This window comes from Lathyrus oleraceus, chromosome 4 (assembly GCF_024323335.1).
Source record: "Lathyrus oleraceus cultivar Zhongwan6 chromosome 4, CAAS_Psat_ZW6_1.0, whole genome shotgun sequence".
In the NCBI taxonomy this organism is placed as follows: Eukaryota; Viridiplantae; Streptophyta; class Magnoliopsida; order Fabales; family Fabaceae; genus Lathyrus; species Lathyrus oleraceus.
Genome location: NC_066582.1, coordinates 499381142 through 499396261, shown reverse-complemented (window position 1 = coordinate 499396261; position 15120 = coordinate 499381142). Strand labels below are relative to the sequence as shown.

Sequence of the window (15120 nt, the reverse complement as noted above, 5' to 3'; positions counted from 1 at the left end):
TCATATAACTGACTTTCGAACCCGAATTTGATTGCGACGACCATATTTTTGTTCTTGTAGGGTTTTATCGATTTTTTCCATTTAAAAAATAAACTTCTGTGATGACTCTATTGTATTTCAAGCGTTCGTGCGCTCGAGTATTTTTTTTGCACCGCGACGCACCATCCCATATTTTCTTCAATTTATCTTTTCCTTTGTCGATCTTTGAAGAGTATTATTGCATTTTCTTGAAGAACTTAGCTTGCACGACTTGCTCACTCGCCTTCTTTGAGTATCTGGTTCAATCTCAAGTCATGAGCTTCAAGGGGTGCTTGCAATTCTTCAAACTTCATGTCAGACAAGTCTTTAGACTCTTTAATGACCACAACTATATGATCAAAATTGGAAGGTAAGGCTCTTAAAACCTTTTCCACCGTCTGCAGTTTATTATATTCTCTCCACACGATCTCATTTGATTGGTCAACAACACCAATCTTGAAAAGAATTATGCAATTGCTTCATCATTATTTACTTGTGTGTTCTCGTATTGTTTTCACAAAGATTGCAACTTGACTTTCTTCAACTTCTCATATTCTCTGTACAATTTCTTTGGAAAATGGTAAATTGATTGAGAATTGATTAAAGGTTATGTTTCCATTTTCTATCGATGTAAGCTAAGGAATGCTCTAAATACCAATTTGTTTTGTTACTTAATTTTCAAGTAATTTTCAAATCGATGAATTAAAAGATCAAAAGCAAAATTGAGATCGAGAATTGTCATTAAATGAACTAAGAGATCAATTGGTAAGAGAAATGATATATCTATAGTTAGAAAGCTTGCAACAAACTAACTAACCAAGACAGTAAAATAATTATGTAATATATAATAATATCACTAATAAATCCCATATAATTGACAAAAGAAAAAAGTAAGTTCAAAAGAATGTACTAGTATTAAGAAAAATCCTTGGACATAAAAAAGTTAATTATTAACCCTTTGCATCAAAGTTATTTGATCTTGTTTTGTAAATTAACAAAGTAGTTCAATTGATAATTAATTCTCTAAGAATTTTACATTCCTCGATTGGTAATTAAATGGAGAATTTTATTTTCTCCAATGAAATTTGAAATCTTAACATGACTGTGTCAAGGTAAAACACAATCTCAAAGCTTTGTAATTTGATTAAGTAGTGACAACAATATTTTGTTTTAAAAACTAGGAGGAGATTTGTCCTTCTCAAAGAATTCATCAAGATGATTCAATTTTATATACATGTTTATTATTTATTTGAATTACTCTTTTATCTTGTGAATATTATATTTAATAATTTTTTTAGAAACCGATTTATCTTTATTACATCAGAATCTAATATTACTCATCCAACCTTTTGAGATGTTATCGTTTTGTTTGTTAAACTTTTATTCAAGAAGTTAGTGTGATTTCTCTTATTCTTGAGTTTTTTTTACAAGTCCTTTCTTTTGTGAAAACAAAAGCAAAGAAAACCCCACATATTTTTTTTTCTTCATAATATTTCATAGTAGTATTAGTACTAGTTGCAATCCCAATAACATTTCCCAAAAGCATGTGAGTGATGTTCTAGGAAATAGCCCCTATTTCATAGTAACAGAGAGATAAAATTGGTCGGAGGATCGACAACGAGGAGCATGCTACCTTTTTGACTGATCACTAGGAGTAGGTGTCTATGAGTAGAGTAGAATTAGGACGTTGATGGCTAATCTCCAAGATAAGCCATATCCTTTGTGAATCCACTAAGAACCCAAATTCAGATTAGTATTTTTCATCTTATCCCTTAAATTGCTTCTTACACTTTATTAGCCAATACATTAACTGCAGTCTTCTGTAACAACTTTTAATTTTTTGTGTGGACTAAAATATAGTTACACATAAACAGTTGATGAGTTAGTAATCCACTACATCGGCACCACACATGATACTTTTAATTATTATTATATGAGTGTTGGATCAAAGTGCCAATCACCTAATCAAAGGTCATAAACCAAGTAGTAAAGTCCTTTGATCAAGTCCCAAAACAAATGGCCCAAAATAGTTATGAATCAACAACTAGAGTTTCAGTTAAACTAAGATCAAGAAACAACTCAACGTTGAGCCTCCCTAATTAGGGTTTCATGCTCAATCCAAAGTCAATATGCAAACCATAAGATATATGATCCCAAATAAACAATAAGTCCTTGTAAGCAAATAGTCCACATATGACATAATCCAAGAAACTAGGGTTTCATGACTTGACCCAAATTGATTGCAACATACCAATCCCTAGGGCTTGATTCTCAAGCAAACCCTACGCATTGCTAGGTATAAATAACTACAAATTTTGAATCCATGATGATTATTTGCAAGTATTAATATGAATGAATGATGTACATGTATTTGGTATGAATGTGTGCAGATGAATCACACTCCAAAAGTCAGATGAAAAAGTGAAAAGACGAGGACAAATTTTGGGGTATGACACTAGAAGGCGACCTAAACATCGTTAACTAAAATCAACCAACAAACACTCATTTTCTACAAAGAACTACGTAGCTTTGTGTTCCCCATCGTGCTTGGGGATACATAGAAGCAAGACTCGTAATCTTTTTAAACACCCTAATAAAAAACTTATTTCTAGTCCTTCATTTCTTTTTATAAACACATAATAATATTTGAAGAAAATAAGTAACATAAGCTAACATTCATATTCACAAAACTAACTAAAAGGTTCCCGTTAAGTATAACAGATATGAGGGGTGCTAATACATTCCCGTCATATAACTGACTTTCGAACCCGAATTTGATTGCGACGACCATATTTTTGTTCTTGTAGGGTTTTATCGATTTTTTCCATTTAAAAAATAAACTTCTGTGATGACTCTATTGTATTTCAAGCGTTCGTGCGCTCGAGTATTTTTTTTTGCACCGCGACACACCATCCCATATTTTCTTCAATTTATCTTTTCCTTTGTCGATCTTTGAAGAGTATTATTGCATTTTCTTGAAGAACTTAGCTTGCACGACTTGCTCACTCGCCTTCTTTGAGTATCTGGTTCAATCTCAAGTCATGAGCTTCAAGGGGTGCTTGCAATTCTTCAAACTTCATGTCAGACAAGTCTTTAGACTCTTTAATGACCACAACTATATGATCAAAATTGGAAGGTAAGGCTCTTAAAACCTTTTCCACCGTCTGCAGTTTATTATATTCTCTCCACACGATCTCATTTGATTGGTCAACAACACCAATCTTGAAAAGAATTATGCAATTGCTTCATCATTATTTACTTGTGTGTTCTCGTATTGTTTTCACAAAGATTGCAACTTGACTTTCTTCAACTTCTCATATTCTCTGTACAATTTCTTTGGAAAATGGTAAATTGATTGAGAATTGATTAAAGGTTATGTTTCCATTTTCTATCGATGTAAGCTAAGGAATGCTCTAAATACCAATTTGTTTTGTTACTTAATTTTCAAGTAATTTTCAAATCGATGAATTAAAAGATCAAAAGCAAAATTGAGATCGAGAATTGTCATTAAATGAACTAAGAGATCAATTGGTAAGAGAAATGATATATCTATAGTTAGAAAGCTTGCAACAAACTAACTAACCAAGACAGTAAAATAATTATGTAATATATAATAATATCACTAATAAATCCCATATAATTGACAAAAGAAAAAAGTAAGTTCAAAAGAATGTACTAGTATTAAGAAAAATCCTTGGACATAAAAAAGTTAATTATTAACCCTTTGCATCAAAGTTATTTGATCTTGTTTTGTAAATTAACAAAGTAGTTCAATTGATAATTAATTCTCTAAGAATTTTACATTCCTCGATTGGTAATTAAATGGAGAATTATATTTTCTCCAATGAAAATTGAAATCTTAACATGACTGTGTCAAGGTAAAACACAAACTCAAAACTTTGTAATTTGATTCAGTAGTGACAACAATATTTTGTTTTAAAAACTAGGAGGAGATTTGTCCTTCTCAAAGAATTCCTCAAGATGATTCAATTTTATATACATGTTTATTATTTATTTGAATTACTCTTTTATCTTGTGAATATTATATTTAATAATTTTTTTAGAAACCGATTTATCTTATTACATTAGAATCTAATATTATTCATCCAATCTTTTGAGATGTTATTGTTTTGTTTGTTAAACTTTTATTCAAGAAGTTAGTGTGATTTCTCTTATTCTTGAGTTTTTTACAAATCCTTTCTTCTGTGAAAACAAAAGCAAAGAAAACCCCACATATTTTTTTTTTCATAATATTTCATAGTAGTATTAGTACTAGTTGCAATCCCAATAACATTTCCCAAAAGCATGTGAGTGATGTTCTAGCAAATAGCCCCTATTTCATAGTAACAGATAACATTGGTGGGAGGATCGACAACGAGAAACATGCTACCTTTTTGACTGATCACTAGGAGTAGGTGTCTAAGAGTAGAATAGAATTAGGAAGTTGATGGCTAATCTCCAAGATAAGCCATATCCTTTGTGAATCCACTAACAACCCAAACTCATATTAGTATTTTTCATCTTATCCCTTAAATTGATTCTTACCCTTTATTAGCCAATACATTAACTGCAGTCTTCTGTAACAACTTTTAATTTTTTTTTGGACTAAAATATAGTTACATATAAACAGTTGAAGAGTTAGTAATCCACTACACCGGCACCACACATGATACCGAATTCTTAATGCGCCACGTCAACGAATAAAACGATGCATCACCATACATAATAAACACTACGATTGAATTCTCACGATTTGCAACTGCGAATTTACTTTACAACCTAAACCCATTCGCACTGGAAAATTACTCTATACAATTCTTTTTTCCTCCATCACAAATTCGCAGTGAAGAAGAACGCACAATTGAAAGAGTGAGAGGCTTGTGAACGATACTCAATTACGGTTACAAAAGAAATTTTGATTTGAAACGCAACCGCGATAATAATCTTCGTTTTCAGTTTTGGATCCGATCGACAACGATGCTGTCGAATCATATCCAAAACGGAATTGAAACGGCGAGGCTCGCTTGGTCACGGATTCCGAACTCCGATGAGTCACAGTTCGTTGATGACGGCGTTGGTCTCCTTAAGAAGAACGATGGAAGCGCTGTCGAGAGTCTTGACTATGAAGTCATAGAGAATTTTGCTTATCGGGAAGAACAGGTTTTATTTTATTTTATGTTTTAGATTTTTTTTTGAAGTAATTAGTTATTAATTGTTCTGCAATTAATGATGAAATGGTATTGGACTATGCATTGAGATTTTTAGGCGCATAGAAGAAGGAAGCTGTATGTGAGTTACTTGCTGGTAGTGAAATGGTTCTTTGCGTTGCTCATTGGCATTTGTAAGTTCTAGAATTTGTTACTATTATCTTAGCTTTGGGAGTTCGGTTTAAATGCTAAGTTGCTCTTTACTTTCACTTTTGTGCTTATTGATTTTTAATTGTGATGGTTTGATTATTACATACTACTTACACTTTTTGAAAGTAGAAGCACATTTGTATTGGTCGGGTTGGCTGTTTTGTATAGATATTATTGTATCAGAGTTAATAGGGAGGTCATAAAATGCTTTCAGCTGCAATTTTTTGTTATTTATCGAGGCTCGTTTCCTTTACTAAATTTCCATGGCTGCAAATTTAATAGTTTTTGGTTTGAAGTTTTTGATTTTACTGAACACATGTATGATTCACACCTCATCTCTAGTAGCTCTTTACTATTTCAAAAGTTTTTATTTAAACCCATTTTTCCCTTTTATTGTTTGCAGGTACTGGATTTGCTGCTGTTTTCATCAATATTTCTGTTGAAAATTTTGCTGGCTGGAAATACTCGCTGACATTTAATATAATTCAGAAATCATATGTCGCTGGCTTTTTCGTATATGTTTCGATCAACTTGGTTTTAGTTTACTCTTCTGTATGTATCATCACACAATTTTCACCAGCAGCTGCTGGCTCGGGTATTCCTGAAATCAAGGGTTACTTAAATGGTGAGATAAACTCTTCAGAGTGTTTCTGGGTTTATGTTGAATGCTGATCCAGCTTATCCAAAAGTCCCATGTTCACCAAGAGTGCTGATTCTCATTTATGTTCAGGCGTTGATACTCACGGAATCCTTCTTTTCAGAACTTTGATTGGAAAGGTGTGATGGGTTGCATATTCTTAAAAGCTGGTTGGGAGGTAGCTTATTTTAGAATTTGCCTCGCTGCTAATCGCAAGATCTTATGTGTTACAGGTATTTGGAAGCATTGGTTCAGTGGGGGGAGGCCTCGCCTTGGGCAAAGAAGGTCCTCTGGTCCATACTGGTGCTTGTATTGCTTCTTTGCTTGGACAAGTAAGGACTTAATACACTATATACTAGTACATGTATTGTAAGTTTAAGTTGTCTAGTCAAATAACAGATGCATTAGACCTTACAAATATCAAATAAAATGAAATGAGTCTAAATACCGGTATCACTACCATCTACTTGTCTTATATATTTTAATCAATCATTTATATGAATTGTTCTTTTTTACTTAGCATATGCACATCCTTCCTTGGTGCATTACCATGTAGTGTGAGAAAATAAGGTAAATGTCCACCAAGGGGGTCAACTTTAGGCCTATATATTCGTTCTAGATGTGCTTATTGATACACCTAAGGGATGGTGCGTGGACTATTTTTCTCTTGCGGGTGATGTTGTCTTGGTTGGCGAGTGTATACAAGAAGGAAAATGCGGGCACAAGTTAAGGAAACCAATATAGAAATGTTGTGTTGGAAAATGGTGCATTCAGTTTTTTTATTATTATTATTATTATTATTATTGTTTTTTAAAATTTCAAACTTGTTATTTCCAATACAAAACTTCTACTTGTGTAACCTCTTCTACTAGCATGGTCCATAAAAGAAATATATAGATAGTTAGAGATATAGATAAAGCCCTAGAGAGTAGAGACACGTGACTGTTGTCTAAGCAGGACTAGATAGAGTAAGTGGAATGTAAATGAGTAAGAGGCACACAAGTTCTAACCTAGATGTGAAAATCAAAGGACATAGAACACCACGACTCTCCTAAAGATGAAAGTGCTATCATGGAGAAGTTGTTACACAAGATAAGATGAGATCAAGACTATAATTGTTAGGAAAATCTGTGTACCCTCTGTTGCAGAAAAAGGTGGTAGAGTCTTGTTTTAGATGGATTGAATATGTGAATAAGATCATAGAAGCATTGGTGGAGATTTGACCAGTGGACGGTAGTCAATAGTCAATATCGTATAGTTGTAGACTAGAAAGAGCAAGAAAACTTCACGAAATCATCATGAGAGATTTATTGGTAAAAATCTATACATGATAATGAATCATGACATCGTTTATATAGAATAAGGCTTGCTTGTTGCTGCTACTGTTGGTTTGGTGCATTACCATTGACTATCCATTTCTCTGTAAGAACGATAAACACATCCAACTGGCCTGATTTCAGCCTGAAATTAGTGGTGGAACCAACCTGGTTTCAATCCAAGTAGTGATTGGGCTGGCCCAATATCATCTTGATAGTATTAGGGAATTGCTTATTCCACCCTAAGTGGTGGAAAAACACCCTAAATAATTCCGAAAACGCCCTTAAGAATCCGGAAGTGCATTTCGGGACGCGCCGTTGTCACACCAAAACACGTCCTAAGTGAAACTCACCCCATTTTTTTCCCCAAAATTTTGTCCGGAGATGCATTTCCGGATTCATCTTATATCCATTCACACTAAATCCAAACCGTAAATGAGTCGCACCCTCATTTTGTAAAAAAAAAGGTCCGGAAATATACTTCCGTAAGAATACAAAAATAGCAGGGGGTGGAATATGGGATCTATGTTTAAAATTGATTTGGTGAGACCATTGCAGCGGCTACGTGTTGAAGCAAAAGGGGGTATAGTAACTCTATAAACGTCAAATCATAGTTGGAACTTTAGAAGGAGCTAAGAGATTGAAGATCTAGATGGATTTGCATTAAGATTTGTGAATAAGATAGCAGCATCCATGAGTGCCAATTAAAAGCATAGCAGCATCCATGAGTGCCAATTAAAAGGATTGCTCTTAAAAGAAAACAAAAATAATTATTAATAATCACCAGACCTTTCTGATCATCGATTAGTCAGTTTATATGTTGTTGATTAATTTGTTAAACTTTGTTAATTTGTAATCTTTGTAGGCCTGTCTATACTTTGATTCCACAGAATTGTTAAATAATGGCGAGCAAGCTAATGACTAAGCTTCCTGATATAACACGCACTGGTTGTTTACGGAAATACATTTCTGGATTTATTCCGGAAGTGTATTTCCGGACTATTTTTTTTTTTGACAAAACGAGGGTTTGGTTCACTTACGCATGAATTTGGTGTATTTGGGGTGCGTCCGGAAGTGCATTTTCGGATTCTAGGGGTAGTTTTGACTTTTCACTAGGGTGGAGAAGCAATACTTAGGGTGACTTAAGCAACCCCCAAGTATTAGATGGTTGGGCTGATTCAAGTCCAAAGTTAACGAGTGGGCCAGCCCAATATAAGCTTGATCCCATGTAGGAAGTAGTTTGATTCTTCATAGTTATGCCTCATCAGTGTGAGAAATTTTCAAATATTTAATGCACTTTTCCCATGGCTAGGTTCATTTCCGGTTTAATAATTGTATTGCACAGGCGAGGTACTGAGTTCTGTGTTGTCTGCATGTATGTTTATAAAATAAAATATCCATATTTTGATATGGTGGTGATAACATCTATCATCTCAAATTTGTTTCTTAAATTGATCCCTGTGTAATTTTATTGTATATGCGTGTATGCAAGTAACTGAATAATATTTATTGTCATGTCTTGATCAGGGTGGGTCCACTAAGTATCATCTAAATTCAAGGTGGTTTAATGTATTCAAAAGTGATCGGGATCGCCGTGATCTTGTAAGCCACCACAACTCTACCTTTTAATTTACTAGTTCCCAAAGTAGAGCTGAGAATGTACTATGTTACATTTTATTCCACAATTCTCCCCTCCGCATCACCAAAACGGAAACCTCCATCTCTTCAATGTTCCTCTCAAACCCTAAATGGGGATGAAGAAAATGCTCATTTTTTATTCTATTGATGTCTTGAAAAGGTAACTTGTGGGTGTGCAGCTGGAGTTGCTGCTGCATTTAGAGCTCCAGTCGGTGGCGTATTGTTTGCATTGGAAGAGGTTACATCCTGGTAAGAATTTTTAATTCTTGAACAAATAACTGTTTGCTTAGAATCCTGTGCAGTAAATAGTATGTGTCTGTTTTATTTCTATTTATTTATTTATGTGCAATATTGTTTATGTTTTCTGTGCTGTTAAAGGTGGAGGAGTCAACTAATGTGGCGTGTCTTTTTCACTTCTGCTATTGTGGCTGTTGTGGTGCGAACTGCGATGGGGTGGTGTAAGAGCGGAAAATGTGGACATTTTGGATCAGGAGGGTTCATAATATGGGATGTATCAGAGTTAAGATCTGAGCTATCACCTTTTTTACTATCAGTTCGGTATTAAGTCTTTGTTTTCTTCTATTCCTCTTCCTAACTGGTTGTATTTTCAGTGGTCAAGAGGATTATTCGTTTGCAGAGTTATTCCCAATGGCTATTATTGGGGTTATTGGAGGTCTACTAGGTAGGAATTCTGTCTTTATCTCACACTTAGTTTGCGTAATAATGGGTTTTAGCTGGGTTTGGTTCGTTTTGTTAATTTTGTGTCAATAATTTGCAGGAGCTTTATTTAACCAGCTTACACTTTATATTACTACTTGGCGTCGAAATCATCTTCACAAGAAAGGGAACCGAGTCAAGGTATATTGTTGATTTTGATCCTATTGTTTTCCGACTTTATTTCTGTTAAATGAAAAAAATCAAGAGGGTGGAAAAGAAACTAAGAAAGAAAAAAGTCAAAAGATTAAAGAACCAAAGGAAGTGAAGAAATCTTTGTTCATTATATTAATGTTTATTCTTTTTGTAGTGCTTTTTCCTCTCTCACTTGTCTGTATATATTTGTACGTTTCACACCTCCACTGTACTGCAGATTATTGAAGCATGCCTTGTCTCTCTTCTAACATCAGTTATTTCATTTGGCTTGCCGCTTCTAAGAAAATGCAGTCCGTGCCCTGAACCTGATCCTACATCTGGTATTGAATGTCCACGACCTCCTGGAATGTATGGGAATTATGTTAATGTAAGACCAATGGTTTTATTTTATACTCTTTCCTTCATGTACCTCATTTCTTCATAATCAAACTTTTAAAATCTGTACTGAATTTCAATTATCTCTGCCCTATATATATTCGTGTATTTTATGCTACTCAATGAACTTTTAGGTTTATTTACTTATTTTTTATATTTGTTCCTTTTTCAGTTCTATTGTAGCAAAGACAACGAATACAACGATCTTGCTACTATTTTCTTCAATACACAGGTCTTGAAAGAACTGGAATTCCTAGTTTGTTTTTCTTTTTTTGTTACACTACTTTAAGTTACTTCTATGTTGTTTCAGGATGATGCCATAAGGAATTTGTTCAGTGCAAAAACAATAAACGAGTACAGTTCCCAAAGTTTGTTAACCTTTTTGGTATTACATTCTTGCTTACTGTTTCAGACTTGCATACATCATACATTTGTGTAGTGGCTTTCTTTGTTATGGTTATCATAGAGCTTTAGACAGTGTTTGCTTGTTTTGCATAATCCAGCTTGCATGTAAATTTGTAATTCAAATGCAGTCGGGCATGGGGTGGGGAAGATCATAAAGCAACAACAGAATGAAATTAAAAATATTTACGAGGGTTCTTTCAAAAAAGCAAGAAAAATCTATTTTCTTACAAGTCTGGTGCTACAAATAGGCATTTTTTGTACTTGTGGAGGCCATGCACATTGAAGTGACTAATGGAATTACAGTTAATTTATCTTTATGTTTCCATGTGGATAAAGTTAGCTCTAATTATGATGCTTTAAATGTTTATACAGTGATTATCATCTCTTTTATCTGGCAGGTCATGTTTTATGGTTTAGCAGTTGTCACGTTTGGTACTGCCGTGCCGGCTGGTCAATTTGTTCCCGGTATTATGATAGGATCAACATATGGCCGTCTTGTTGGCATGTTTGTTGTAAAATATTACAGAAAACTCAACATTGAAGAGGGAACGTGAGTGTGTTTCTAGTTGCTTTCTTTAAAATTATGATTAGCCAGATACTTTTCTTCCTACTTTATATGAATTGCTGTTCTTATAAATCATTTATTTTATCAACAGGTCAATAATCTATCCTTTTTTCTGGCCTTTTATGCTCTCTCCCTCCTTTCCCCCCTGTTTTCTGTGATGTCTCAATGGAAAATGTACCCTCTTCTTGAAGAGATGATTGACAAATTGAACACTGATACCGTGTTAAATGCTGAACTGAGCTTATTAGATTTTTTTTGTCTCTCTCTGTCCAGAAGGAATGGTGTATTTTTTTCTTCATATTGGGCTTTAACATCTTTGTTACTTATCTTCTGTCTACATTTTCACGTGGACACCTTTGACATGGTGCCAATTTGCCAGATATAAATTCCATGCATTTGAAACTTGAAAGTTTATTTCTCACTTAAAATTACTTTTGAGAGTCTTGTTTTTATTGGTATCCAGTCCACCCGCACGTTTTTCTTTCCTTCTTTGGGGAAAGGCGCAATGCATTTTTCTTTCTTTGTTTTTTTTTTCTATTTTCTTTTATTATTCTTTGACCTGGTATGACTCTGCCAATGCTTTCTGTTTTTTTCATTTTGTTTTTCATTCACTATTGATTTGAGCCTCCCTTAGGCGGTCAGAATTTTTTAATTTCTTTGAAACAGTTAGATATTTGCATAGGCTACCTTGATTAGAATTTCTAGTAGACTTAAATGTATTACTGTTGGTGGGTTTGCCTATGTCTGCTTCTGACATGCTAGGGATTGTCCTCCAAGGTCAAGACAATTAAATTCAAAAGCTAACAGTAACTGTATTATTGAAGGATTGCCTCTTTTCAAATTTTTGTTTTAACTTTTCTATAAACTGCAAATATACGATCTCCTAGCAGAGCACCTCTGCTACTTTTTAATATGTTTTTACAGTGCTGGCATTTATAATTTTTGCTATAGAAGGCTGGAGTACCCCATATTTTCCCTGAAACTTATGTGACGCTTTTCTTATTTCCAGATATGCTTTGCTAGGAGCTGCATCTTTTCTTGGAGGTTCAATGCGAATGACTGTGTCTCTATGTGTCATTATGGTTGAAATCACAAATAACTTGAAACTTTTACCCCTTATTATGCTTGTTCTTCTTATATCAAAGGTATGCATATTTAAATTTCCCATTACAAAGAAAATCATATCAAAATGCACTAAAGTTTTTCCCTTACAGGCTGTTGGTGATGCTTTTAATGACGGCATCTATGAAGAGCAAGCTCGATTGAGAGGCATCCCATTACTAGATTCAAAGCCTAAATATGAGATGAGGAATATGATAGCAAAGGAGGCCTGTGGGAGTGGAAGGGTGAAGATAATTTTAATTTTATTTGTAGCAATCGCTTATACATTATTAGTTGTCCAAGTAATTTGCGTTTTTCTGTGGGTTTTTCCAGCAATTGGGAAAGAAAGGGTCAATGCAATTTTGAATTAAGAAATTGATTTTCTATTATTGTTAGAGTAATTTTTCTTATTGCGGTGAAGTTGTTTGGGGCATAGAATATATGTATGGGCTAGGGTAGTTTATAGGAATCCTAATTGAATTATTGCCTATTCATGATTCTTTCTAGTACCACCAGTTTTGAGAAATAAAGAGGCCGTCTTAAGTTCAATGCAGATTGAAATAATATCATTATTAAAGGCCTGGTGTATAAAAAGGAAGATAGATAGTGAAAGAAAGGGGTCCAAAGTTAAAAGCCCAGTTCCATATAGGAAATAAACTATGATCCTGGATAAAACTGATTTATCAAGGGGCAAGCTATACCAATATATGCTCAGGGTCCAACGGGAATTTGTTTTTTGACCCACACACCATATATATATATTACAGTATAAGAAAAACTGTGTTTCACGTACTTTTTTCTGTAGATATCTCTTTGGTACTGATTTTACGTGTAAATTTGTCTGTTGCAGGTGGTATCTTTCCCTCGTGTTGTTAAGGTTCCAGATGTAGTTTCCATTCTGCAGAGCAACTCACACAATGGTTTTCCAGTATGTATTGCTCTTGTACACTTATCAGTCATTATTCTTTGCATTTTCCAAATTGTCTTCTACAATTCACTATGTGCAGGTGATTGATCACACAAGAAGTGGAGAACCACTTGTTATTGGATTAGTGCTTCGAAGGTGAGCAGTGAGCATGATAAACTATTCTTTTTTGTTGAATATGTCTACTCTTATATGATTTTGGTCTTAACTTGATGTTAAAGCATGAATCACATAAAAACTCAAGCTACAATATCCTTTCTTTCGTGCAGTCATTTATTGGTAATTCTGCAGTCTAAGGTTGATTTCCAGCATAGTCCTTTACCCTCTGATCCTAGAAGTGGAGGTAGATCAATAAGGTGAGGCAAAATTTATCAGTTAAGTTTGGCTTTTTTCATTTGTATTCAAATTCTGATGACTCTTCTTAACTTTTAGGCACGATTCTGGTGAATTTGCAAAGCCTGTTTCTAGTAAAGGAATATCTCTTGACGATATACATCTAACATCAGAGGACTTGGAAATGTACATAGATCTAGCCCCATTTTTGAATCCCTCACCGTATATTGTACCGGAAGATATGTCTCTGACAAAGGTGTGGAGTTTGAAATCCTTTAGATGAGATATTTTTCAATTGTAATCTCCATTTTTGTTGTGGATAATTTTATGATGTCAAGCTGATGACACAGGTATACAATCTTTTCCGCCAACTTGGTTTGAGGCATTTGTTTGTCGTTCCTCGTCCATCACGTGTTCTTGGTTTGATAACCAGAAAAGACCTGTTAATTGAGGTAGTCTTTCATAGTAACTTTGGAGTTTCTTGTTGAGTTGGCGTTGAATGTGTTAATTTTTTTTTTCTTATCATGCTTTTTGAATGGGCAGGACGCAGAAAATGTGAATACATTAGAGCTCCGGGCAACTAGTGTAAGGTCTCTGATGCTCATTTTATTACATCCTATTTAGTTCTTAAAATTTTTAATACAAGTGTTTTATGTCGCATATTTTCTTAGATTCTAAATGATGTTAAAGTTTATCTTTTAGTGGATTTTCATGATCTCAAAAAGATTATGAGTTCTATTTGGATGCAAATTTTTATGTGATGTTATTGCAATTTGTTGGTCATGGTTACACTTGATGCAGCTTGCTTGAGTGTCTTCTCACTCATTTTTTGTCTTCTCACTCATTTTATATCATTGTATTCTACCTAGAAAACCGTATGGCCATAATTCATATATTTTTCAGTTCTCCTTGGAATATTTTGCAAATAAAATCATTGACTCACCCGTGTTTTCAAAGGTGTCAGTATAATAATGTGTACACAGTTACTTTTAATAGCCAAACGTTAGTTCTTAGTATGTTATATCAGTAGCCAATGTTTGAATCATGGACCTCCTCTCTAACTCCTTCAGGTGTATCAGCTCAACCACTTGAGCTACACCTTGGGGATAAAAGTGTACACAATTTTAATTACAGAAAGGTTTCGTTTTTGCATTTATGGACATCTTTTGTCAAATTATATTGTCCAAAGAAATGCAATTATTCATCAAGCACAAAATTATAATCAATCTGTACTTTTATATATGGAATATTATGCGTTGTGCTGTCCGGGCTGTCCCTAATTTGATCTGCCAAGTTTTTTTTTTACCGAGTTCATTAAGTGGTAAACATAGTGACCTTTCCAATCAAAAGAAGCATTGTATGTTTCTCTTTTTTATATATATTTGATGCTGTAAATGTGAAGTCATTTTTCAGCTTTCAGTGAGATTGTGAGCAGCTCATAATTGGTTTGTCCATTCTAGATCCATAAAGGATGAATGAGGTGTAAAACTTCTGTGCATTTTCATATTTTCTCATCTTCATGATTTCCTCATCACAGAACTCAGCATCAGAATAGAAGATTGACGGCAAGGAATGTAGAT

General features: G+C 34.1%; 1 protein-coding gene across 1 annotated transcript; it reads left to right on the top strand.

Moving 5' to 3' along the window:
- Positions 1–4629: 4629 nt before the first annotated feature.
- Positions 4630–15120, top strand: LOC127076823 (chloride channel protein CLC-d; the record flags this gene model as incomplete). Its single annotated transcript, XM_051018612.1, is given in 23 exon segments — positions 4630–5178; positions 5284–5359; positions 5779–6000; positions 6106–6152; positions 6246–6344; positions 8856–8930; positions 9127–9215; positions 9345–9485; positions 9578–9648; positions 9745–9824; positions 10054–10203; positions 10384–10443; positions 10522–10596; positions 11015–11166; positions 12191–12326; positions 12396–12527; positions 13133–13210; positions 13290–13345; positions 13477–13563; positions 13640–13796; positions 13891–13992; positions 14084–14130; positions 15078–15120. Coding segments are annotated over 23 exon segments (2358 nt in total), but the record flags the coding sequence as incomplete, so codon positions are not given.